We start from the raw sequence: 27,840 nt of genomic DNA, 5'->3' as shown, positions 1-27,840 counted from the left end.
AATATTTATCGATAGTCGATAAAACTTATGTTCAATTCCTTTGACGTTTGATTTTTGCTACGAGAAATTCCGCTCCTTGATAATGACTATACCACATTAATAAATCATACAAAACGTAACAATAATACACAGACTTTAAATCAATGATTAATTGCATTGGTTTATTCATTTATCTTATGTTGGAAACGCTTTAGTTTTTTCCCGTGGCAGCAGCTGCTACTATTTTCTTTAGCGGTTTATTTATTCACTACTTCTTCTTCGTCTTAATTTCTAAATAATAAAAAACAGGTTAACGTCAAACAAATGTATTTTGAAATATACGATCTTTCAATACATCGTAATCAGGTAAACGGTCAGAATGCATAATTATGAACATCCAAGTTGTGCTACAATGCGGACGATAAACGCTATAAATATTTGAAAGTATTAAAAGCTACGCAAACAAATCTACCTTGAACAAAGTTAAGTCCAGTTTAAATATGAAAAAAAAGCCTACAAGTAGCATTAGGTATATTCTTGGCGTAGTCAAAATACCACCAACGGGACTTATCACGCTAAAGCACATGAGTAAATATTTACTTACATTTTATTTTATTTGGCCGTGGTCACGAGTAGACTGAAGTGAGTAGGGTGTAGGGTTTGTGGCATTTTGACTATGAGTGAAAAATCACGAAAGTTTAAAACATTATATTCTTGGCGTATTCACATAATACCGAGAAGGCCGTGGTGGCCTAGTGGTTTGACCTATCGCCTCTCAAGCAGAGGGTCGTGGGTTCAAACCGCGGCTCGCACCTCTGAGTTTATCGAAATTCATGTGCGGAATTACATTTGAAATTTACCACGAGCTTTGCAGTGAAGGAAAACATCGTGAGGAAACCTGCACGAACCTGCGAAGCGATTCAATGGTGCGTGCGAAGTTCCCAATCTGCACTGGGCCCGCGTGGGAACTATGGCTCAAGCCCTCTTGTTCTGAGAGGAACCCTGTGCCCAGCAGTGGGACGTTTATAGGCTGGGATGATGATTCACAGAAATATTTACGTGAAAGCAATGTACTACAACGTTCATGGCGTGAGCGACAGAGATGCCAATAGTGCAAACTCGACAAGCAACTCCAAGTGAACACCGTATGATTTGACCACTTAAAAATATGTACGAAATGATAGATAATTCAATCCTGCAACACACAATCAAGTCGCGGTTTAATAATAATTATAATAGTAATGCTAGGTGCATGACTTTTCTTTCATATGGAATCAGACTTTAGCACTATAAACACAAAAGCTATCAAAGTTTTAGATTTTAGTATCTACATTGTGGAATTATGACTTGGCATCCGCACTGCCAGTAGACAGGACGCTGATTCTCACTGCATTCGATTCACCTACATTAATTCTTTGGGATATCTGAATCAAGACAGATCTTGAGGATAGAGGTAAGATGGCTTTGATACAGTATTGTCTAAGGGGCTATGCTAGCTGGTGCAGGTGCACGGAACGGGCGTACGCCTGCGGGCGCGGATGGGCGAATATTCAGCGTTTTTCATGTTTTTTTTATGAATATACCGATGCTGAATTTAGCGTGATTAAAATTCTTGTAAATTGTCTTTCCGTTGTGTTATATAAACGTGGGACGCTAATAAAATTTGACCGCGCGGTCAAAACGCTCGAATACTCGTCCACGCAGGTGTAAAATCCGTCGTACGCGACGCGTGCAGTTAGGCCCGCTTCACATGCACACGGTCACGGCACGGTCTATGTAGCTCATACATTTCTACTTAAACACGACACGGTAACCGTGCCATGACCGTGTGCATGTGAAGCGGGCCTTAGCGCTGCTCATGGGTACTATTTATTTTTCAATAGGCGTCCACCAGCTCTGTGCAAACCGTAGCTAGCGTAGGCCCTAACGCGCGGGGGCTCAAATACATTCACTATCTCTTTCTTTTCGTACCTTGCCGTCCCGCTGATGCTTATATTATTTTATACGAGAGTGAGTTACGGTACGATACGAACTTCGATTTTCGTAGTAGCCCCCCTGGTCATTATACGGTTGCTATATTGAAATTTGAACTAGACAAGCTGAAACAGCGTCCTCATGATCTACCTCACAAAACTTATACGTGGTATTTTAAAATTCTCCCACAATATTTCAGGGGTTTATTTAATTAGTTGACTGAACGCCCCTTTATAGGATTTCCATCGGATTTTTGACTCAAAGTGTAGTCACAGTTTTAACGCGGTACACTTTTAACAGCGATCAATGCGTTAAAATCTATTTTAATACTTGCAACATTTTTTTGTAATATTTTGATGTGGCAACTTTATTCTGCTCTTAGTTTCCGACAATAACACGAGGTGGCACTAATTTCAAGTTTTATCAGACAGTCTAGAACTCAGCAAAGAGTAATTTCTTCAAAATGTATGGAAACATTTACAGGGGGTGTTCGGTCAAATTAAACCAACTACATGGTTAAAAATTGTGGAAGAAATTTTAAGACATCTTGTATATCACTTCGATCGCTCTGTATTAATTTACAACAGTACATATTAATTAAGTTATTCAAGACAGATTTAGCAGAGAAGTATAAAGATTTGCTTACAATGTCGTTGGCCCGTTATTCTTGTATGCAACACTTTATTATCTTTAATAGAAAACTAGACTCTACAGGGCTAAACATACATTTTCTATAAATGACTTATCCTTATGTGAGAAGCATAATTACAATATTGTCCGCTATATATTGTACCCGATTTCGATAGATATAGTTATTTATGGTAAAGATACAAGCATATAAAAATATTTCTTTGTTAACTTAACATAGCTCTGAACTAAATTTAAATACAAATAAACAGAGGCGGTATTTCGTAGATCTGAATTTATCGCAACATTTTTTTAGCCAGTTAAGTAGTTAAATATAACCAGTAATCGACGGTTCGGTTGTCATTTAGTAGAGGGAACTCAATCGCTATGCTAGGATGGATATGCCATGGATTTCTGGGCTTTATGTTAAAAAGAGCAATGTTTTTATATTATTACATAATAATAATTGCATTTACGGATCGACCTCTAAGTTATTAGCTTTATTACCAACACTACAATTTATTGCATACAAAGTGAAAACTAAAACTATATAAACTAAGTTGATTTTTTAATATTGAATAATAAGATGACATTTTAATTGCAAAAGTGATATGTTTATTAGTTCAGCTGTCACGCTTTGAATGTCATGAAATTGTAGAAGACCAGGATAAATAATATTATACGTATCATTTATTCTGAAATGATTTGTTATTCCCAAGAGCGCGCGATAAACTCATTCTGCGCAGAAAAAGTCGCGAGCAACAGCTAGTATTGAATAAAGATCTAAGTTGACTTCATTTAAAGTTTTGAATAAAACATGCGAGTTAAATATTAATATGTATTTATAATCATCATCATCATCCCAGCCTATATACGTCCCACTGCTGGGCTTATAAGCTGGGATTTATAATCAGCTCACATAAATATTTTTTTCGACAGTTTAAATCGTGGGCATACAGGCTTATCCATACTAACATTTCTACTTGACATCCCGCGACGTGGCAACCCAATCGCTGATGATTATTATATAATCTCACAGCAGATAATAAAAACGCTTGTTTGCAATGGCGCCAACTATTTTGCATACAAGCTCAAGCTCGCCTGATAGCAGGATATCAGGCAGAGCTTTCAGTTGCAATTGTAATCACCATTTCTATACATCTAACGGTGGAAGCTGGCGGTAGAATATAACATTTTTAGCACGATAGACAATATTCCTTCAGGTGAATTCAGGCTTGTATGTATATAATAAAACGTTATATCGATAGTGCGACAGTTTTAAAACACAAATAGCGTCGTGACTGTATAGTATAATCCCATAATATTGATATTTCAGGAAGCAGAGCACAGCACCATCAATTACATAGCGGAAAGCCAAGAAATTGCTTAAAAAGTTGGATAGGGACGTAGCAACCAAACAAGTTTTAGTTCACCCTAGTTCACCTAAACGAACTAATAAATACGTCAACAAAATTAGTTTTTAAAATAATGTTCTTAAAGTTAAATTTTGAGGTACAGCTTTTTTCAAAAGTGTGATGATATTTGAAAACAACTTTTTAGTTTTAATTGTTGTACAACACACAAGAGCGCTGCATGACATTTCAAATAAATTTAGAAGATTTCAAGGCTAATTTCACATTGGTTATCGTTACAGTAACTTGGATTAGTTAGATCATGTTCAATGTGGATTTGCCCAAAAACTTGTAACGGCGGTTTCAGACTTGCTTTTTTTCTACGCGTACAGTATACGGTCGTTTTGGCTGTATGCCGTATGCTTACACGAGCGCTAGATTAAACTGAACGCGCGTGTACGCGCTCATTCCTGCGTGTACACGCTCGAAGAAAACAAAACCGTCCCTGAATGCGTGTACAGGCGCCTCCAAAAACGAGCTTATACGCGCAAATAAGATGCTTGTCTGAAACCGCCCTAAATAGCATAAATAAAATAGCCAGCCCTAATCGAAATCTTAATGAATACCTATAATCTTTGCGTACCTTAAATTAGGGTGATTCGGGTTCATATATCGGCTATCGTACTTAATGAAAGTCCGAATGTATTTAATTAATGTTCGTCTAAATGATCGTTTGTCATAACTCTTTTTTATCTGAATCCAATAATTGTTCAAAGTTGTTATAAAACAAATCTAACCTACCCTATAGTTTTAAGGATGGCCATTTAAAAAATTCAGAAAAATTGAAGGTTTCAGTGGGAAATAAATTATGACACATGATGATTCGGAGAAACAATACAGTATGACAGCGAAAAGCATGCGAACTTTGGAGCTCCCGTTTGCCACTCCTGACTTCATCGATCTCATTTTCGGCTGCACGTCATCTCGAATAGCCAAACTGACATTTTAAATTCAAATTCACCCCCTACTATTCTAATAAAAATCTCGAATTAAAATTCAACAGAATATAGAAATAAACAGCTATAAACTAGTATGGCTTCATGTTATTCAAGTAATGGCATAAAATAAAGAATTCTGCGAGCCATTTACTTCGTAGAAAATATAATCAAAATTTGGAATGTTATTGTAGTCACCATGCCAAATAACTTTTTAATATTTTTCGCACAATAAATTTATACGGCTAAATAATATTGATAATCTAAAATGCCGGTAACAAATTGTTTTGATAAAGAAATTAGGTTTCATTTTTACCCGACTGCCCGAAGGAGGGTTATGTTTTTTAATTGTTTGAAACGCATGTATACAAAATATGTTGTGGCCGTTGAAATATTTCAGGTTTTGTTTGAACAGTTGAATCTTTAAGTACGTATATGTACTTTAACAGCTAGCGTTAATAGGCTAGACGACTAAAAAAACTGTTTAGTCCGTCAGTTAGATTATTAAAAAATATTGTGCACGTATTTTTTCTTTTGTTTGACAAACAAAAAATGACGAGGATACAGTGCTTAGAGGTTTCGAGTGAAGTCACTATATGGTATGATTTTTACCTAATAGTGACGTCACAAGCCCCCACTCCGGAAATTTGTTGAATTATACCTTTGCCGATTTTTAATAATTTGATAAACCAAAAAATACGTGTCCCATATTTCTCCATAGTCTAACTGTCGGACTAAAAAGAATTATATATTTTTAACTCAGTCGTCATCCCTATTTCAATGATATTGGTAGGTCCCCAAAATTATTTGGACTTAACCACTTAATATCTATGACAATGGACTTTAATGTGTAAATTTTTAACCTTTTTCCACTACCGGTAAGAATTGACGCCAAGTAGTAACCATTGATGTGTCTATGTAGATTTCATTGCTAATTCAAAATACAATAAATTATCCTGAAATGATAACAATAGTAAAAAGTAAACATAAAAAAAACGTTAGGAAACGCTTCAGGATATTTTTCGAGACCCAAATATTTTACATTATAAATTCCATCACTTTAACATCAAACAAAAGAAACTCTTACTAAAAATGACAGATGGAAAAGTCAACTCATTGTTTAATTAAATACTAAAATAATTCATGGAATTCTATAAGTTGAGTCTCACGCCCTAAAACGTAATGTTCAATAGATTGTTTAATGCATTTTATATGGAAATGAAAATTACTTTTTTAATAAAACAGGGTAAATCTTCATTTAGTCACCTACTATAAACAGAGTTCATTTTTAGTATAAGGCGTCAATTACTGGCCACCTTATAATAAAATAAATTCTGGTCACCTATAAATAGAATTCATTTTTAGTATAAGGCGGCCAGTTATTGAAAGGTGGCCAGTAATTGACAATTTACCCTATGACATTCTTCCGTTCTCTTGCTTTTCGCGCCGAATCGAAACGTCAAATTGCCACCCCACGCTAAGGGATGTACGTGACTTTTAGTGATGTGCCGTTGTACGGTATAGTTGAAGATTTCATAACAATTATTGCGAATATAAGTGATACAATACAAAATAACAATTCATTGCTTTTACACTCGACGTTGATTTAAAAAACTTCGAGACCTTCAAGCTGACCTGAAAACTATTGAGATGGCGTCGCAAAAGGCCTTTCATACAATGCCTTACCTAAACATCACGCGAAGGCCTCGTCTTTTAAGAAAACGCAATTAACTTAACAAACAGCTTACTTACTAAGACACTGATTGCAACCGATCCCTTTGCCTCAAGGCTTCTAGCTGAGGTAGTATGGACACTTTCTCGTTGAAGAACTCCTCAAGCGGCGCTTGCGAGAGCATAGTTGCCAGGAACTGCTCTAGGGTGATGGACCACTCGCCTTCTGTTGACTGCTCAGTTTCTTTTGACGGGGAAGGCACTGTGTCTTGATCTGCTGTTGTGTTGCCGTTAGGGTCCACCTGGATTATGAAAAGACAATAGGAATGTAAAAATATATAAATGGTACACCAGATCATAGCGTAATAACAACTAGTGAGGTAACTCGGACGTCTAGACAATATAGTTACGCGGTGCATTCGCCCCCGTTAATTTGCTGATCACAATCCCTCCTACTTTTAGTGTGTCGGTACTCTGCTGATTGTAGGCAGTGATCGTAGATATAAAGACAGGCGCATACAGTTAGAAAATTATGCGTTATGCCAGTTGCCGTTGCAGTTGGCGGACAAAGATTCGCAAATGAAAAAAAAAAGTAACATAAGTCATGGATTGACGAGGGACTACGTTCATTTTGCTTGTTTGTTAAAAAATTGTCTTTGAGTTTGATAGTAATTTTATTTTGAGAATTGATTTGTTGCTTTGTTAACTTATTAGCGGTATCAAATACTATAACACTAATGTGGACATACCTTGGAAGAAGCCGGTTGCTTTTCAACCGCAGCTAAATAGAGGCTGTCCTGGGATATCTCCCGGTCGAGGTTTGGCCGGCGGTGGTTCCACTCGCCGATCTGCATCAGTATCGTACCTGCCGACATTTATAGAAGTTAAATGCTCGTAATATCTACATCTATATCTTTAAGATAGGCAAATTTATTAAAAGGAAACGTTCCTTGGCTCGGCGCTCGACGGGTTAAAGGCTATGCAGGCCCTATAACATGCGTTATAGAAATGTCCTGTACCCCGTATGCGGGTACTATGGCATGGGTTATGGAAATCTGCCGTACCCCGCATTAGCGTCAGAGTTGCATAGCTACCTATACAGCGAGAACTATATAGGTTAGCTACACCGACGGGCTCGCCAGTAGTCTCGATCCCGTAGGATGTGTGTACGTAAATTGGTGTAATTTGTCCCAAGATATTAGTATTAATTTATTATTTACTTATCTCTCAGTGGCACTCTCAATCAATAGACACAGATAAAACTAAAATAATACTAAAACCCTATCGACCAATGAAACTGAGCCTTAAACCTGCTTGTAATAAAGCCGCGTATCCACTAGAGGCAGCCTCGGGCCGAGCGGCTGCCTCGCTCCGAGGCCGCGCAAGTGGAGACGCTGCAAGGCACGGCTCAGACTGAGGCTCCTTTGAGCACGGCCAAAAAACCGACAAAATATGGCTCGGCTCGCGGTGCTCGGCCTGAGGCTGCTCTAATGGATACGCGGCTTTAGAGTGGTAGTGTCTTACCAGCCTGCGCGCACGCATCGTAAAGCGGCGCCCGCGTCGTAGTGAGCGAATGCAACGTTGCCAGCAGCTGTAGGAAGTGCGCGTGGGGCAGCGGCGGCGCGGCGCGGGGCGTGCCGCAAGGCGAGCCTATGCCAGCGAGCGCGCACGCGCGGATCGCCTCGCTAGTCGTGTCCATACTGCTTGCTGGAATATATTTTTATGTTCACTGTACGTGCACTCTCATCAAAATATTTCTATTAACCGTTGAAGAGTTCCGTCCTGCGGAGACGATCTAGGCCGGGCCATCAGAGTTTCACTATTAGATTGTATTGTGACTAGACTTACAGAAGCATAACTTCGGTTATACGCTCGTTCTCGCGCATGATGTCGGACTATAGCAAATTTTAAATTCACCACTCACAAGAAACGTTGCAAGTTAAATAAAACCATGTACAAAAGATTTTTTTTTGGAATCAATAACGGCTCGCCACAAGGTGTTGCCAGCCGATAGATAATGGGGAGTTGATATATCATGATAAAGTATGAATTGGGTAGTTCATAAACAGTGATCGGAATATCGAATAGGCAGAATCTATTTACCTACAATTCGCAAGAGTATATATAGAGTTGTTAAACCACCTAATCCCGGGATTATGAAAATGATTAATCCGTATTGTGTACCTGATTGGCTATTAGTGCTGTCGCTGGATTTGTCCATGTAGCTGCCGTCGCCGCACACGTCGCTTATGGACCGCTGCAACTCTTGAGGAGCCAGTTCCGAACTAGATGGGTTATCCACGCTGTAAACCACAAGTCCACTAATTATGATACATTAAGCGAGAATTTTATGCACCTACCATTCCTGTTTACCGATGTATGCTTTATAACTGTTATGGCACTCCAGGTCTATACCTTATCATGTCTTAAATGCAATGTTTAACTATGTGACTGTTTGTTACCTTAATAAATAAAAAATAAAAAAAAATTAAGGTTCATTTAGAAGGTGCAAAAAGCGCGCGATTTTCGTTGCAAATGATTGAACATCGACAGTAGTGTTGTACCGCAACTTGCACGATATTACTCGCACCGTCTAAATAAGACTTTAAAAATAAAATTGCAGAAACACATCTTCAAACAACAATTTAGTTTCATCTATGCGGTATTTCAAAGTGTGATTATTATTACGAATTCGAACAATGCAAGCAACTGTTTGGTAATAGTTCTGTTTGCGTGATTCGTTCTTACAGTGCGGAGGTGGAGGAGCTGCATGAACATACATTGTTTGCATAGACGCAGCTATAATAAGGTCTCGGGTGAGCAAAGTAATACAATACAATACAATACAATAACTCTTTATTGCACACCAATACAGTAAACAGTACAGAGAACACAAGTACACAAGTAGTAGTAGTCATCATCCCAGCCTATATACGTCCCACTGCTGGGCACAGGCCTCCTCTCAGAACAAGAGGGCTTGGGCCGTAGTTCCCACGCGGGCCCAGTGCGGATTGGGAACTTCACACGCACCATTGAATTGCTTCGCAGGTTTGTGCACGTTTCCTCACGATGTTTGCCTTCACCGCAAAGCTCGTGGTAAATTTCAAATGTAATTCCGCACATGAATTTCGAAAAACTCAAGAGGTGCGAGGTAGTAGTAGTAATAAATCATATTTAATACCTTGAACTGTACGGTAAACGTATTCATGATTCACAATTCACAGTAAACTACATAGTGACATCGCATTAATTAAGAAGGAAAATCGTAATGACTTTTCCTTTGAAAAGGTTCCATGGTGGCTCATGAATTAAAGTCCTTGACCGTACTATAAAAATATCGAGCATGTGGAGCAGTGTTGCGTAGTCCCATTTTGTTTGGAAAAAAGGGAGGACGAAAGTTTTCCGAAAGACAAAACTGTCTCAAAACACAGACATACATTGCCCAGTATCGCATGTTTGCCATAATGAATTTCAGGTATTTCAAAATATTCACAAAATTATTCTAATTATAAATAAACCCAAAACAGTGACATTTGACATTTCGGAGACCTCTCGCTACACTAGCGCCTCTAGCGGCAAATTCATACGCGATAGCGCTAATGAGGGCTTGTATCTCGAATGAATTCGCCGCTCGCTAGAGGCGCTAGTGTAGCGTGAGGTCTCCGAAATGTCAAATCTCATAGTTTTTGGGTGAGCTACGCGGGTTTATTTATAATAAGATTTTTTTGTGAATATTTTGCATAACCTGAAATTAATTATGGCAATTATGCGTTACGGGGCAATGAATGTCTGTGTTTTGAGACAGTTTTGTCATTCGGAAACTTTTGACCTCCCTTTTTTTCCGAACAAAACGGGACTAAGCAACACTGTGGTTGCTGGATATTTTTATGGTACGGTTTTAAGGTGTTTTAAATATGATTTTAATCTAAACTTTGTTTTAACGCCCGTAATAACAGACTTTGAAAGCCATACTTAAAAACCTCACGCAACAGTGCGCCATCTAGTGAGACAAAAAACGATAGCGCTAATTGTTTTTAGTTCATCAAACTGACCTGTCAAAGAACGAGATAGCGTCAGCAGCCAGCTCGGCGCCGCACGCGCCGCGCTCCAGCTCCGCGCGCTCGAGCAACGGCGGCGCGTGCGCACAGTACAGCACGCGCAGTTTGCGCTGAGCGTCCGCGCGCGCGCTCACACCCAAAGACAGCGACAGACCGCGCGCTGACACTAGTCCGTCGTCGTCAGAGTCCATCAACTGACACAGATGAAAGTTATTTTTATACTTATCTCATCATCATCGTATCAGGACGTAGAACGTCCACTGTTGGACATAGGCCTCCCTCATAGACCTCCAGTTGCATCGGTTTAAAGCTGCCTGCATCTACCGTGAACCCACGACTTTGACGTCATCCGTCTATCTCGTTGGTGGACGTTCTACGCTGCACTTGCGGATCCTCGGTGTCTATTCGAGAACTTTCCGGCCCTAACGGCTATGGAATTAGGCAGGCCGTATAGCACGGCGAACAGATAGCCGTTGGGGCCGAAAAGCCAGCTAGCGTAGGCCCTAAGGCATGTTATTTTTAACCTACCTTGAACATCCTGGCAGTGATGGCCTCGGCGCAATCCCCTTTGGCCCAGGGCGACAGAGCGGTGAAGAGATTCTTGAACTGAGTGTAATCAAGCCTGTACGCCTCGTAAGGCGCCTCTAGACGTTCGCAGGGCACACGTTTCGCCCAGAGCAGCTCCTCGCGGATTATGCTGAGGAGTTCCTGTAAGTTAAAAAAAATACATACAGTCGAACATAGAACCTCCTTTTTGGAAGTCAGTTAATCACCGGTATGCTTAGGACATGGATCCATGCCAATTATATGGGTTTTTTTTTATTTAAATCAGCAGAAGTTGTGCTCGTAAATACAGATCAAACTTGAATGTAGTATTTATTTTAGTTCCCGCAAACGAGGGTTTAATCAATCATGTCATAAACGGCCTCGAGCTCTTTTTCTTTCACTTTTTTTTTCATACACTAAACACAGGCAAAAAAAAAACCCCTAAAATTGAGACATGTAAATGATTTTTTCATTGAATTGTTTCACTGGTGTGTGGTACAGGGTTCTCCAAGATGTTTGGGTTTTTAGTGTCAGACATCTCTTGTGCCGTACCTGTAACTCCTGAGGTTCCAACAGCCGATCCAACTGCAGCGCCCGAAGCGTGTTCCTTTCCAGACTGTCCTCCAACTGGCGAACGACGCGCAGCCGGTGTTTCAGCCGCAAGTGTTCGATGCACTCCGGAGTCACGCTCTGCCCGTACGAGCGGTACGATTGGTAGATGATCTCCTGGATTTTTACGCTCTGAAAATATTAAAGTCAAAGTCAAAATATTTTTATTCAATTTTAAACTAACGTAACACGGCAAGTGAGATGGGCACTTTTGCGCCCGGGGTAACTCGAGGATATTTTGAGTGAGAGAGAGAAAATGACATTTATTATTGTTTTCATTTTATTTATAGCTCCGCAGGGCTACTACGAAACTCGAAACTCGAAGTTCGTGTCGTGCGGTCCCTTTGACACCGATACTATTTTATAAGTTTCGAGTTTCGTAGTAGCCCTGCTGGTTGGGAGTGGTGATAGATGGGTTTGTGTGATTTCTGTGTGTTCTTAAAGTGTTGAGGTAGAAGAACTGCATGAACACACATATCTTGCATAAATGTAGCTATCATAAAGTCGCGGGTGAGCAAAGTAATTGTTTCAGTTTAATGAGGGCTATCGTTTTTTGACTCACTAGATGGCGCACTGTTGCGTGAGGTTTTTAAGTATGGCTTTCAAAGTCTGTTATCATATTTAATACACCTTAAAACCGTACCATAAAAATATCGAGCATGCCACAGTGTTGCATAGTTCCCGTTTTGTTCGGAAAAAAGGGAGGACAAAGGTTTCCGAAAGTCAAAACTGTCTCAAAACAAAGACAATCATAGCCCCAGAACGCATATTTGCCATAATTAGTTCCAGATATTGCAAAATATTCACAAAACTATTCTAATTATAAATAAACCCGCGTAGCTCACCCAAAAACTATGAGATTTGACATTTTGGAGACCTCACGCTACACTAGCGCCTCTAGTGGCGAGTTCATACGCGATAGCCCTCATTGAATATCTTACCTTCTCAGCGGTGCGTGGCTCAGTGGACAAAGCGATAGCTTCGTCGTTGTAAATACCCTTTAGATAATCGTTCAACACCTGCATCGCTTGCCCGTCTTCACAGCATTTCAGTAATTTATCCCGGTTTATGTCCAGGATCTTTAACGTCACCTGAAAAACCAAATATTAGGGAGTTGACAATATTTATTTGTTATGCAAAGCTGGAAAGTTATTGTTTGGTGCGTGTGCGTGTATAGAAACCTGAGCAAGCGAAGGATTCTTGGATTGAACCACGAGCGAAACGGTGCTTCAAAAGAAGAATCCTGTGTGCAGCCGAGGGTTTCAATTCAAGGCATGCGATGCAATACAGCTTTACAGCCGAGCGAAACACAATTTTTCACCTCACTACAGCTAGGAAAATAGTAGTAGAAAGAAGTATGTAAATATTTACTCGATAAGTTGGCAAATAGCAAAGAAGAGGGAGAATCTTGTTTTGATAGGTCCGAAAAAGTACATCAACTGATAGTGCTGACATCTATAGCATTTGAAATTTATTTTTCATGTCACACCGGAACTTTTTCCTGTCAGTCGTTTTGTATGGTTAACTGCAGATTAACTTAGTCCAACTTTTTGAACTCACGCGTTCCGCACTAGACTTATCTGGTGACTACAAACCAAGGCCTTTTATTCTGACACGAAGCCTATGTTCAACAGTGGAACGAGTAGTCGGAGATTGGTTTTAAAATATGCGGGAAAATCCCATGTTACTATACTTTATACTAACCTGAAAGATGACCTTGGCGCCATCATAGAAGAAGCAATCCATGACGTTGACAGCACACTCGTAAGGCATGACGCTGATGAATAGCGTGAGGAACCAGGACAGAGAGATCATGTTCATCATGCCGAGCTCGTCTAACTTCGCGTGGAGCTCCGGCAAATGGGCCTCTGTCAGCTCTTCCAAGACACCTTGGTCTACCTGTAAATGGAAGGTGAAGAACTGAGTTTTTAAATTTGCTAAAAATATTTCAGCTCGTGGTTGGTGGCCTCTATCTGAATGAACATCCCTGTAATTGTTTTCCGGGAGTTTTGCTATTAGAAAAAAGTCTACATTTTGAACTTTCTTTTGCTAAAATTTGTGGAAATTAAAAACAGATTAGTTATGGACTTTGGAAACATCACAAATTAAGGTTCTTCACGCTGTTTAAAGTGCTGCTGATAATTAATTATCTTTTAAACAGTAACAGTTGGCCACTAGTGTTTTAGAGAAAATAAATTAGCTTAATTTGACCTGTAAATCTCATTTAAATCTATGAAATCATTTTAGCGTGAAGGAAAAAAATACACATACACATGCTCACAAACTTTTGTATTTATAATATTACTTTACACATACTATATGACACAAATTGACTTACCAAGGCCCCAACAACTCTAGTATTATAATAATCCGGCAGCAGCGTTTCGCAAATGGTGGCTAGAAGCCAGAACGCCTGCTCTTCGGGGCAGTATATTAGCAGCACGGAAGCCACTATGTTCATCGCTTGGCAGTAGCCGATGGTCGGGTTCTTCAATGCGTACGCGCAGAGTACGCGGCGGAGGGCGGAGATACCTGGGAAAAAAAGAGTGGAGATTATTTAGTGTTTTTCTTAGGAACAAGCTTAAACTAAGGATGATACGGTATAAGTATGGGTAGAGCATGGTAGGGTATGGTAGGGCAGGGTATCGGATGATGGTATTTGAACCAGCTTTTGCCTGCGATTCCGTCTGCGAAAAATTCGTTTATCGCTATCTCGGGAAAACTAAAATTTTTGGGATAACAACTGCTATTTTATATCCTTTCCAGGGTCTCAAACCATCTTCATATTTACTTTCATTTGAATTGGTTCACAGTCGGTTCACAGGGCGCGCGGCAGCCCTGTGTAATCAGTCCGTCCAGACGACGCCACCGGGTACTTGTAGCTTCATACCTAAAATGCAGAGTGCGTCATGCCTGGGTTTACCTTATTCGCTAACCGGACCAGGTGGAATAGATAGACGGTCACATTTATATGTTCTCGAAACAGTTATTTTCAAATAACTTCTACCCAATAGGCATCATCAAAAAAAACTTGCAATTCCAAACTTACCGACATTATTCTGGAACGCTGGGTGCTCCGGCAGCGATCTATGCAGATCTCTTTCTATCTCATCATTCGCCTGATTCTTCGAGGACAGCGCTTCGTTGACCAACTTCTCATACAATCCTTTGTTCTGTGCCTTCTGGAGTATGGACCCTGAGAACACGCTCCAAAGCTCGCCGCGGAGAGATTCTGGTATACCGCTGATCACGAGTTCGCTGCCTTCTGTGTTTTGGTACATGCTTATGCCGCGGCCGACGTCGGTCATGTGGTCTTCCCATTGTTTTTCCTGGAATGTTTTAAATTAGGGTAGGTACATTTTAAAAAGTCATTAAGCAGGGAGAGTCATAGGGAACGTCACGTGCACACGGACAGTTCATAAAACTAATAATGCGGTTATTATGATGTTGTTCGGGTTGTTAATTGGTTTAACAGTCAATGTTTTAGCACAGCGGTTGACAACGCACGGCCCGCGACTGTTTTGTAATATCACTTATACTAGATAACTAGGTAGATATCTATTAGGTACAAAATTATCTTACAAGTGCGGGCCCACCTTTATCAATTTTTTCACTATGTGGCCCATGTCTGCCAAAAGGTTGCCGACCCCTGTTTTAGCAACATTACGATACAAGTGCTGTTATATAGGAATAGAGTATTGGCTGCATGACATCAGCGCCACCTAGCGTCCGTAACTTTTTTGGCTCTGATGCTCTGACGTTTTGAAATTTAATCGCGACATTGTGACAAAAATCAAACCTATAACGTATTAATTTATAATACAAAATTACTGTGATACCGTGATTTGGGTAGACAAAAGATTGTGAATTCATTTTTGGTAATTCAAATTAAATGAGGTAAGTAAAATTTATTCAAAAAGTGTGTTTTATTTTCGTTATGTCATGGTTTGTTTACTTCATGTTTAGTTGTACTTTTACTGTAAAACGAAAAGTTAAAGCTATGTTATTGGTTTTTTTGAATAATAGTCAAATTATTTAATTGTTCTTATATCGCTAGTAATAAATTTAATATCGTTTTCAGATCAAAATGAGTATCATTTTGAAGACCGGTTTTGTGAGTATCACTCAATATAAAATTTCAACCACAAACCGATTCATAAGGAAAATTGTTGCTGGACATGTCCGAGATGTAGAGGAATTAAGAACAAAACCGGGACAGTGTTCAATAATTCAAGCTCGCATCATAACACAAACGTCTATTACTAAAATTAGGTACTTAAAGTCTATACAAATTGCTTTATTAATGACAGATTCACATGAGTATGACAGATAACAGAGCATAGATTATTTCTTCTTTTGGCCACTATGAGCGCTGCGATAGATTTCATTACCCCCACCTAGTACTTTGCACCCTCCCAATAGTCTTGGTTTGTTCTTATATTAGTATTCGTGATGAAATAAATCACAGATAATAGTATAGGAGCTGATAAAAATCGATGTTTGGTTAATCTATCTTGTTTGATTGGTCTATCATGTATAAAATTACCTTTTTCTGCTGTATCTGCTTAATCGGCGATGTCTGCTGCGTCAGAAACAGCGTCATGAGCGGCGGCTGGGGTGTCCACGCTTTTTCCTCGCTCTGCGTCGCTCTCGGCTTCTCCCTGAACATATCACTGCATATTCAACAGATTGAGAATGTGTACGACAAGTGTGGTCACCCCTTTGTTAGTAGACCGTTGTTAACACCTTGACTGCTACGTGCGGGTTAAAATGTACTTTTCGACTAACTGCGATCACGTTGAGCTAAGCAAAATTTGCTTACCAAAAAATGAAGTCTGTTCTACTATTTAAATACGAGTGAAAGCACAAATTAAGTAATTACATGTGTTTTACATAAGCCAGTTGTGGCATTTCACCAGCATTTTTCACGGAAAATTTACATAGATAAGCAGTATCAAACCCGCATACACTTTATATTCTATAGTTGCCATCCCTCATGCCTTTTATGTAGATGACATAATGAAAAACGGTGTAAGTTACGGTTGTTCAGATAGTTTTAACGGGCGCACGCCGCAGTAACGTAGCTGCCTCGTTCCGATAACGATGTTAGAAAGAGACAACTACGTTTTTGCGTGTGCACGTCAAAGACTTGAATGGACATTACCCGTATTTCATTTGTTTTTTTTTATATATAAAAAACCAGTTATGATATAAAACAGCATCCCACCTGCGTTCTTGTTAATAGCTGAAATAAAAGTCCCAAAATTATTAGCTGGTTAAATGACAGAAATTCAAACAAAAGCTTGAGAAAATAATCATGCAAAACCATGTCAATTCATAAACAAAAAAATTATACCCCTCAGAACGCAAGCATAACAATATTCCTTCTTAGACAAAAACTCAGAGCAATAAGACATAACCCCTGACTGTCCTATTTTCTAGTGCTATTAATATTTTAAGATTTATTGCATTTAATTTATTTAGTTTAGGTAATCAGTTGCTGCTGTGTTAAAAATAAAGTTGTGTTAAATACTTGTGATGTATACATATCATTTAATAATATTGTAAATCTGTTTAAAAAAATATATACCTCGTTGAGTTTCTTGCCGGATTCTTCTCAGCAGAGGTTTTTCCGAACCGATGGTAGATTTTTTTTTGACATTCATAGGTGCTTGTTATAGCCTAAATTGAATAAATATATTTTGACTTTGACTTTGCTGTTTGTAAACAGTCCTCTGCCCAAATTTCAAAACCAAAAATAAAATGTTCATAAGAACATAATTAGTCTGAAATTGATGTCTCTAATTCTCCAATTACGAAAATCCGTTCTTCATGTTAAACTACATTCTCACAGAAAACTTTAAATCATGGCCATAACCTTAATCCCACAAAAAAAAACTGCAACAAACTTACTTCGGCAACTTGGCAAGCAGCTCCGATATCTTGTGCACCAGAAACTCGCGATCCGATATATTGCCGAACAGGAAACTCGTGTGGTGGGCAGTCGTGATGAGTATACTGCCGGAGTCGGCCGAACTGCCCGTGCCTCCCGAGTCTGCCCGCTCCACTTGATGGACGGTACGAAGGGGGATCGTTAGACGGACCAGGTTCCTGACCTGGCAAGAATAGATTTTTTTTAAAGTTTTTTTTTTTGATCTGATGGGACTTGAACTCGGCTTGAGACCACCGGTAATCCGACCAAACAGCCGAAAACCATGCAGTCGTGAAGCGAGCGTTGCGTCCGTACAATGAACAGAGAAAACCCCCCAGTTAAGGATATGTTTTTACCTTATCTCTTTATTAATATTACACTTTTTTCTGTCATTTCTATAGAGGAGTGATGTGTATAGGCATAGTGGCATGAGTTCATTATCCTTGACTTCAGCTTTAAATTCTAGTTTAATATAGTACAGACCACTTATCCTCCTAGGAGGAAGGGCTACGAATTAGCTCGAAACATGTCGAGCTTGTTTGCTTTAAGATGCGAGTTATCCGGTACAATATCATTTAATATATCAGACCACTTATACCCTATTTGCCTCGTTTTAGTAGGTAGTACTAAGGACGTTACCCAGTGAAATATTGTATAATATTTACATCGCGTGCTCTATGCGATAACTTGTTGAGTAAACAATTTATAATGCTAACATTGGAGTGAATCATCACATACTTAGTATCATTATGGATTCAAGAGTAGGTATAGATTTTAAAATTAAGATTCATTCAGTAAGTGATTTCTCAAAAGAAGTTTCACAATTCTTCTGTTCTTTACAAGAGCTATTCGTACATAAGAAAAACGTCATAATACGTAATGTTGCTATTTACTAACATAATATTTTATGTCATTGTCGCCTGTCCTCGAAACATACAGCCGAAGAAACTGAATCACGTACCAGGGTGGCACATTTGTGCTACTAATGTCATATTTGTCAATATTTGTCAACCTTACATTTGTCAAAGAAATCACATCAAAATTAATTATGAAAAGGTTCCACCCCGGTACATGATTCATTTTCCTTGACTGTACTTTAGCCAAATCGCACTACCAATAACAATGGATGCTTACCCTACTGTCAAAACAAATGAAGTTCTGCGACAAGTACAGCCGCCCCCAATTATGTCGCTTATTATAGGGGGTCCATAGCGAACACTCTTCAGACCCATCCAGCTTCTCAGTCTGCGGCAATCTGAACCTTAGCGTATACAAGTTAGACTGCTTTCTCGCATCCAGATCCCGTTTGAGAAAAGATGGCTTCTTTGGTACATTCTTGCTCAGTTTTGTCAGTAGGTCTTTATCGATGTTGAAACTGCCCGACTTGTCATCGATCAACCTTGAAATGAGAGGTTAATGACACCGTTAAGTAAATAAACATGATAAACGAGTTTTGTATGATATACATAATATTTTAACGAAAGTATTGGGTTAAAAGTTCATTTGTAAGCTATGTTGTAACAGAAAAATTTAACTTAACTTTGAAAGGTTCAGTAATTCCAGCATACTACGGTATAATACAATGAAGAGATAAACTGTTTGTTTGTACGTATACAAAATATGTATGTATTAATATATGTTTTATTAACACTGCTGCACTAAGATCATTATAATACAATGCATTCATAGTATGATATAGAACAACTAATGGCTTGAAATAGTATTTGTACTTTTGGTCATATTGTTTCTTGATTAGGATATAAGGTTAAGGTATACCGTAGGCGGCAGGCTAGCAACCTGTCACTATTGTACCTTTTTTGTCAATCTTTAAACCTAAAATTGCTAAAAGTGGCTCCGAAGCGGTAACGTTTCGTGTGCTCTGCCTACCCCATTTGGGAATACAGGCGTGATGTTTGTGTGTGTGTGTTTCTTGATTTTCTTAAGCTTTCATTTATAAAGATTTGTTGCTTTAAGTAGTAAGGTAAAACAATTTTGTTTGTTACTTAATATGTAAACTGTGTAGGTTTTTTTATTAAAATGCTTTGTAACAGTCGCATAAACTACTTTAAGAACTATTATTAGTTATTAGCTATTATTTTTGACTTTGGAACAACTTGTATGAGAGGGCGAATTCCTCCTAATACAAGTGCTTCACTTAAAAGTTGAAAATATTTTTTTTTTTTTTTTTTTTTGTAATAGTACCTATAGTAACAACAGTCCTTTAGATGCTCATGATAATAATATATGAAAGTTGTTGACATTCAAATATCAAATTAAACAAACCACACAGGTTTATCAGTAACTGGATACACTGTGCAAACTATTCAATGATAAATTAATAGTCCTATCCATGACACAATACAAACAATTGAAATCCAATTAGATTAAAATGGCCATCTGTATTATGTACTTCCTTAAGCCAAGTTTAGACTTGCAAGAAAAATCGTGCAAGTTGCATTACATTGCGGCGCTCGATTGACCACTACAAACTCGTGCGCTTTACGGCCTCGCAATGTAATGCAACTTGCACGACTTTTCTTGCAAGTCTAAACTCGGCTATAGATAATTAAAGACTCCAAATGTATGTTTCATTTTTATTGCCTTACTCACTCATTAAATAGTAGATTGTACAACAGGAGTATAAAACGAGCCATTTTACCCAAGACGTTCATATAGCCACCCGAGCCGGTACAGCGAGGGTGGATAGACACATCGAGGGGAAAATGGATTTAATGCTCGAGTTTTACATTCTGCTTTTCACTTCGATGGCGAGGAAATGAAATAGCATCAGTGAAACAATTGTTCACTCACTACGTAAATTTTATTTTTCCTGCATTACTATATAATTATATTTTTTTTAGTTTTAGGGTTTTAGTGACTTATTTTGATTGATTTGATTGATTTTTAGTTTTAAATAAATAAAAAATGTATTAAAAAAAATAAAGAGACTTCTTTGTTTGTGGCTGTTGACACCTAATTACCTTGGTCTTAGACGAAGATTTTATTTTATGCACTAGTCATTTTATGTCGGCTAGATCCAGCATAAACACCAACTTTACGAGCATGAGAAGTGAAAAAGCTTTTTTTTAAGTCATCTTTGCGATTATATGAAATAACTAAGAATAAGAAATTAATCTCAGTTGCAACCAAAGATAAATAAGGACTAGTAAATACGAAATATACTAGCTGTTTCCTCCAACATCGTCTGTATCCTACAAGAACTTAGCAATAGCAGTCGGCAATCAGATGCTCGCGCATGCGACTCTTTCAATGAAAAGTTGGCTCTCAATTTTAAGACACACAAATAAATTAGCCGTTACCCGCGACTCCGTCCGCGTAGAATTCGGTTACCGCTATCCCACGTGAACTATGCAATTTTCCGGGATATATGTCATTCCCCGGGACTCAAACTATCTGTATATCGAATTTCATCTAAATCGGTTCAGCGGTTAAGACGTGATGAAGTAACAAACAAACATACAAACAAACAAGCAATCAAAGAAACAGACTTACAAACTTTCGTATTTATAATATTAGTGCGATTCAAAGTTTCATAAATAAGTACCACAGACTCTTATTCCGACGCAATAAGGCCGTAGTAACCACAGATATATTACACTAGATTACGCATATACATCTACTTCGCGTGTCCGAACCCCGATCAAACGTCGGGGTTGGCCCCATACAAAGACTGACCGCTAACTGACTAATCATGACTATAGTGACTGACTCGAGCCCCACGGCGCGGGTGGGCGGCGCATTTGATCGGGGAATTCACATCGCTAATTCGCTCTTGAGACGTCACTGTAGATATAAAAAAGTGACACGGTTGGTTTTCATACAGACTGAGGTGTTTGCGTTATCTAGTGTAATCTATATCTGTGGTAGTAACATATTTTTGAGTGGTTCGAATAGATACTTATTTTTGCACTTGACTGTACATTATTTAATTATAGAAACTCTTAAAATCATGCAATAGATCCATGTGCGAGTGCCACTGCCATGTGTAACAATCAGCCATTTATTATCAATAAAACAACAATTTTATGTTAGCAAATACATTGAAACGAAAATTTTGAGAGGCTCTTTAAAATGAAGATATGTTTTGTAAATTGTAACTTTTGGCTCTTCCATCTGAAAAGGTTGCTGACCGCTGGCTAGGCTTATCAAGGATAACACGCACACATGCACATCGACTAAGTTACATAAGGGACTTACTGCTTCATAGCGATATTAGCCAACTGCTGCATCAATGCAAAAGTCTCGTTCTTCTTCAAGAACAGAGTGAAGTAATGCTCGGCATCTCTCGTCACCACTTTGATGGAGTCAGGGAACAGTAAGCTGTTTGTTTTGGCCAGCTCCGTGACATCCGCCCATCGGATCTTGATCGTGGTTTTGTGTCCAAATATGTTGGAGTAGAAACACATGTAGTGGACAGACAGGTACATCCAGCCTTGCCGGGGCATCTTGCTTTTCCAGTAACTGTCAAGTTTGAAATAGGAAATTCCAGTAAGAAAAGAATGCGAAGAGGCGAGGTGATAGCTTGGCGGGATAATAGAATTACGATACAGGACCGGCTCTAGCCCTTGACCAAGGGTAAGTAATACGAGATATAAGAACTTATTATATAATATTCATAATATAAACCCCCTTGCAAAAAAACGGGTACCTATGGTTTTTGTTTTTTATGTGCATGAAAGCTTACTTTCTAAGCTTCAATGCTTAAAAATCTGAAAAACCATAGGTGCCCTATTTTTTTGCAAGGGGATTTATACGCTCACTTTATATAAACTCTTTTAGTATAACGTTCACTGGATATAATGAACGAAAAGTATAATTTTAAAATATCTAATTTTGTAAGGTATAAACGTTGTTTATATATAATATCGTTGTCGTTGTTTATATATAGTAGCCGTGGTGGCCTAGTGGTTTGACCTATCGCCTCTCAAGCAGAGGGTCGTGGGTTCGAACCCCGGCTCGCACCTCTGAGTTTTTCGAAATTCATGTGCGGAATTACATTTGAAATTTACCACGAGCTTTGCGGTGAAGGAAAACATCGTGAAGAAACCTGCACAAACCTGCGAAGCAATGGTGCGTGCGAAGTTCCCAATCTGCACTGGGCCCGCGTGTGAACTATGGCCCAAGCCCTCTTGTTCTGAGAGGAGGCCTGTCCCAGCAGTGGGACGTATATAGGCTGGGATGATGATATATAATATCAATTGATATAACGATCAAAGCATATAATGTTCATAACACCTAAGAGTTAAAACGTATAATTCATTAAAAACTTTGATAAAAGCAAACAATCATCTAACATCGAAGGCTTAGGCTGACAGAACCTAACCTATCCAAGTCGCTTCTGCACAGTTTCGACTTGCTCGCTCGCTTCGCATATTTACACATATGATTATATATTATGAGTGATAGTGATATACCTAATATATGTTATGTTAAAAGAAATTAGTCCATATAAATCTTACACAAATTGAAGTTATATAAAATTAAGTTACATAATTTAGGCGTTATACGTTAAAAAATTATACTTTTTGTTGTTATAGCTAACATTCCTTATATCTTGTGAAGGTTATTAATATGAAATTTGATATTTTGTAGTTATATCTCGTGGGACGCACCCCTTGACCATGACCAAGGCAGAGCGAGATTGTGTACACCGCTTTCGTGCCTCTCAAAAGGCGCCATCGTAATTTATTATGCACTGAAAACTGGAAAGTGGCGTCTGGTCCGTTGCAATGTGGCGGTTACAGCGGCCGGCCTTCTTGCTCTACCGAGGACCGGCGCTGGTACGATAGTATGACTTGACTACTCGCATTAATCTTTTCGGCAGTCTCAAAATAAACAATATCATCGTGCTAAGCAGGTAGTGTTAACGCCCTCAAGAAGTCCATCCAAGTTTATCGACTGTCAAAAAGTGGGTACCAGTAATCAGGTAGTTTACTCAACCACATTTACATGGAATCAGGTTTAGCTTTCGCTATTTTTACAAACTTTTATTATATTTAGTTTGCCCTGTTTGTTTTTGGGACAATTCTTGCAAATTTTGACCCACTTCCAGTGGTCGGATTGACTTGAAATTTGGCGTAATATGTAAGTCCGGTGACAATACGCTATCTGGTTGAGAAATTCAAATGGTCCGGCCAGGATCATATCCACAGGACAGACTTCCTCAATGGTTAATGGCATCAATTTGAATTTGGTGCGGAAATGGAATTTGGATGACAATGCAAGTACAGTGAACAAAAAGTCAGCAAAAAAAAATGTAGTATTGAAAAAATTTTTTTAACAAAAACATCTTATTTGCAACTTGTTTTTGCCAGCAACTACATCTGCGAAATATTCGTTTATCGCTATCCCGTGGGGAATTTTGGAATGTTAAGGGATCAAAACTATTCAATGTCCTTCTTCATTTAAATTGGTTCAGCGGTTTGACCATGAAGAGGTAACAGACAAACATACTTTCGCATTTATAATATTACTAAAGATTGAAATTTTATAAGTATTTTCAAATTGCACAACTTGCATAATAAGGATAATGAATGATTCACATTCAAAAGAGGCCATTTTAGAACAAAGAGCGTGACTCACCTGCAAGAGTAGTAACACACCAACTTTTCATCCTTAGGCATGGCAAACCGTTGGTGGAATTCATAATCAACGTTTTTGTAATTGATTGTGTCTTCATCTAGAAAAAGTTTATGATAACAATACATTGGGGTTTTTGGTGCGGGAATGTTTCTGCCTTTTCTGTAGCAGGTTTCTGCCTAATGAATAATTAATTGAAAGAAAATATCATGAAAACATAATATTATATAAATGAAAAAGATCAATCATTACGATATGAACTTCTTCATATAAGGGGCTACCCGAGGTTTTCATCAATTTTTGACAAATTTTGAATCATATCTTCTACTTTTGCACTACAGATAGAATTATAAGTCAAACGGCTATCGGTTCTTCAAACTTTAATCTCCATTTTTGTCTACCGAATTTTGAAAAAAAAATAATAAGTTCTTAATTTTGTATGATTTTTTTAAACATTGTCTAAAAAAAAACACTTATTTCGTATCTCTATTGACGTGAAAGATCTAACATGTTACACGAAATCTACATATTTGGGTTCATCTTTGAAGTCTCTAAAAACGTGTCGAGGGTTTTCATTTGAAACTAATTAACACAAAATGTATGGCCAGAAAACCAGTTTATTGTTCAACTTTGATGCCAAATATCTCGAAGACAATGAACTTTGAAGTTAATATGGGATACTATATTGCTTAAAGCCATTGTTGTTATTATAATAAGCTACAAAAACATTACAAAACCTAGGAATTCAGATCGAAGGTCATTGGGGCATGGGATCCCCTTAAATCCCTACTCGTGCCTATTACAACTACCGAGTTGTTCAGTTTGTTGAAATGGATATTTACAGAAAGACAAATAAGAAGAAATATAGAAAAAGTATTAATAATTATGCAGTTTATTATGAAAATCACGTCAACTACTATCAATACAGGTAATTTTTAATGTTATTTTTTTATTATTATCTCATAAGGCTTGGTAGTAAGGCTAAAGAACCCCCTACATGAGTTAAAATAAAATTGTATCATAGTTTGTACACAATTCGCAGAGAGGTACAATACATTTCTCTACTCTTTTGTCAAATCATTCCCGCACCGAAAACCCTGATGTATAAAGATAACTTTAGTAATAATTACACAGTACATTGTTTTTTTAAATATTATAACACTAAGTTTTTAATTACTTGAAATTAACTGCCCTCTTAAGGCAAAAGGCCGTAACCTCACAAAAAACCACTAGTTGCGAAGATGTCATTATATTATATGATTATAGGTGGATACATTGCTTACAATGGCTATGGATCAAACATGGATGAGAATACTCAAAATCCAGAGGGATTTCCACATGTTATATAAATATGTATATGTCAACAAAACAAATTCAACAACAAAAAAATTGTAACAAAACTTTTGTAGAAATGGGAATCATGATTGGTCATGTATTTTTTATTTTAGTAGAGGGAAAGTGCATTTTACTCGCTCATTAAGTGTTATGTCAACAAACTATACTAATAAACTATTTTTTAAAGTCAAGTGACAAATTTCAACCTTCCATATAGTTATCCTGTTCAGTGGCAATGATAGAGTTTATTTTACAGCAGACAAACTCTGTGACCTCCTCCTCTGTGTCAAACGAGTGAAGGGTTGGACACACATTGTCGAGCAGCCACTGCCAGTCTTGACGTATCTCCGGTTCCGTTAGAGCTGATGATATAACTGCAACAAAGGAATTTATGATGTCAGAAAATCTCTGTTCAATCAGTAAATGTCAGATGTAATTCAATCAATAAAATTTTAAAACTACTACTCCATCAATACTATCAATGATTATGCTAATATAGAAGTTGAAAAAGATACTATTAATTGGCCATTGACCGGTAGATTTATTCAGTTGGGTAGTTATAGAAATATGAAGAACACCCTTGGTTGATTTTTATCCAGAGCATAATACCGTAAAGTTGACAATTAATTTAGAACTAAATGACCTGTTGTGATCAAAAGGCAACAGGTCAATATATATAAAGAAGAGTATAATCTTTTATTTTCAATATCTAAAGTACAAACACACACAATAAAGACAACAAAGACAATACAACACCACAAAGAGAAATACAACACAAACAATACAGACACACAACAACAATGTTGGACAATAAAGAGAAAGTAATTGTATTGTATTGTATTGTACATTTGGACATTTGCTTTGATGTATGTATGTATGTTAATGTATGTAAATACTTTATTGTAAGTACATAAAACACAAAAATAATACGAAAAGAAAACAACAAAACTAAAGAGTACAAAGGCGAACTTATCCCTAAAAGGGATCTTTTCAAGCTAACCTAAACAGGAAAGGAAAACTTAAAGATAAGGCGAGCAGTAATTCATGCACAGTGAGAAGAAAGGAATAGGTATATAGCATATAAATAAAAACACATGATGTATGTCCTAAATTCAGGTTTCAGGGTTTTATATAAAGATTTAAAAGTAAACAAAAATTGTTTTCAGTTACTTTTATTGGATAATAAAACCTGTAGCTAATTTTAATGTCAGAGAAAAGAATGGAAAATGTATCCCTATTAGGTATGGTATGCATAGTAGTGATTCTTATGAGAAAAGATATGAAATGTAAGTATGTATAGTTTTGAGTCATCATAAGAATGTAGCTCTCTCTCTTATAGATAGGTAGATTGAAAAACACTTACCATAATATATCTCAGAGTTGGGTGTTTGATGTAGTATTCGGTAAGGCGCTGGTTTCGTGTCTCTAACACTGTCTAATGTACTAACGAGGAGAGAAGAAAGTCCAGCAGATTTACCGTGCCCTTTTCTTCTCTGAAGAACGAAATACAAGGTAGTTTCGTCACTATCCCTGTAAAACACTTACTCATTAGTAACTAAAGTAATTAGTAACAATTATTATTCCTAGACCAAGTTTCCAGCTGTAATAGCAACTCAAGCAGCTGAATGGGTACATAATAGATAAGCAACTACTTAAAAAATACATTACCACAGCGCAGTTTTAATAAAGACTTCCTGCGGCTTAACCCACATGTTATCACTTTAAATTAACCTTGACAATGAATCTTCACAGATCATTGAGCAAAATTAGCATTTTTAAATCTATTAAGAGTTATCTGTTGAAGAAATTAAAAGTATTAGGGTACAAAATGGCACAATACAAAACAACAGCAACTTGACTTGCTTGACTGACAGTACTTGACACTTTGACTTGACAGCTGATTTTTTTTCTCACTGACCATTTGGTTTCATTTCCGAAGATTGCTACGTGATGAAACGTTGCCAACATTCGATGTTTTTTGTTTTCTATTTTCACTAATCGATAATAATAGCCTATTGTTAGACTGGTGCTGCTACCGTGAGGGCTTGCTTACTTACTTAATAACTTCCAGTTAATGTACTCCACGGAGTTACCAACTTTAAGTAGAATCAAAAATCAAAGTAGATATTTCGTTTTCTAGAATTTTTTTACCGTACAACGGC

General features: G+C 37.8%; 1 protein-coding gene across 2 annotated transcripts; it reads right to left on the bottom strand.

Moving 5' to 3' along the window:
- Positions 1 to 289: 289 nt before the first annotated feature.
- Positions 290 to 27,546, bottom strand: Tbc1d8-9 (TBC1 domain family member 8/9). Of its 2 annotated transcripts, none has more exons than XM_074088139.1 (19): positions 27,347 to 27,546; positions 27,042 to 27,208; positions 25,885 to 26,052; positions 24,347 to 24,443; positions 21,962 to 22,225; positions 18,878 to 19,142; positions 17,725 to 17,927; positions 16,358 to 16,484; positions 14,861 to 15,140; positions 14,150 to 14,343; positions 13,516 to 13,710; positions 12,753 to 12,902; positions 11,755 to 11,943; positions 11,185 to 11,364; positions 10,651 to 10,850; positions 8,783 to 8,901; positions 8,123 to 8,305; positions 7,348 to 7,463; positions 290 to 6,900 (listed from the first exon to the last, which is right to left on the bottom strand). In XM_074088139.1, exons 1-19 carry the CDS (start codon positions 27,388 to 27,390, stop codon positions 6,679 to 6,681), a joined length of 3,363 nt encoding a protein of 1,120 aa, XP_073944240.1. In that variant the 5' UTR covers positions 27,391 to 27,546; the 3' UTR covers positions 290 to 6,678. The 2 variants fall into 2 exon arrangements, with proteins under 2 accessions (XP_073944240.1, XP_073944241.1); XM_074088140.1 differs by having other exon boundaries at positions 16,358 to 16,472.
- Positions 27,547 to 27,840: the final 294 nt, after the last annotated feature.

This window comes from Choristoneura fumiferana, chromosome 5, assembly GCF_025370935.1.
Source record: "Choristoneura fumiferana chromosome 5, NRCan_CFum_1, whole genome shotgun sequence".
NCBI classification, from domain to species: Eukaryota; Metazoa; Arthropoda; class Insecta; order Lepidoptera; family Tortricidae; genus Choristoneura; species Choristoneura fumiferana.
This window is presented reverse-complemented; position numbering and strand designations above follow the sequence as displayed.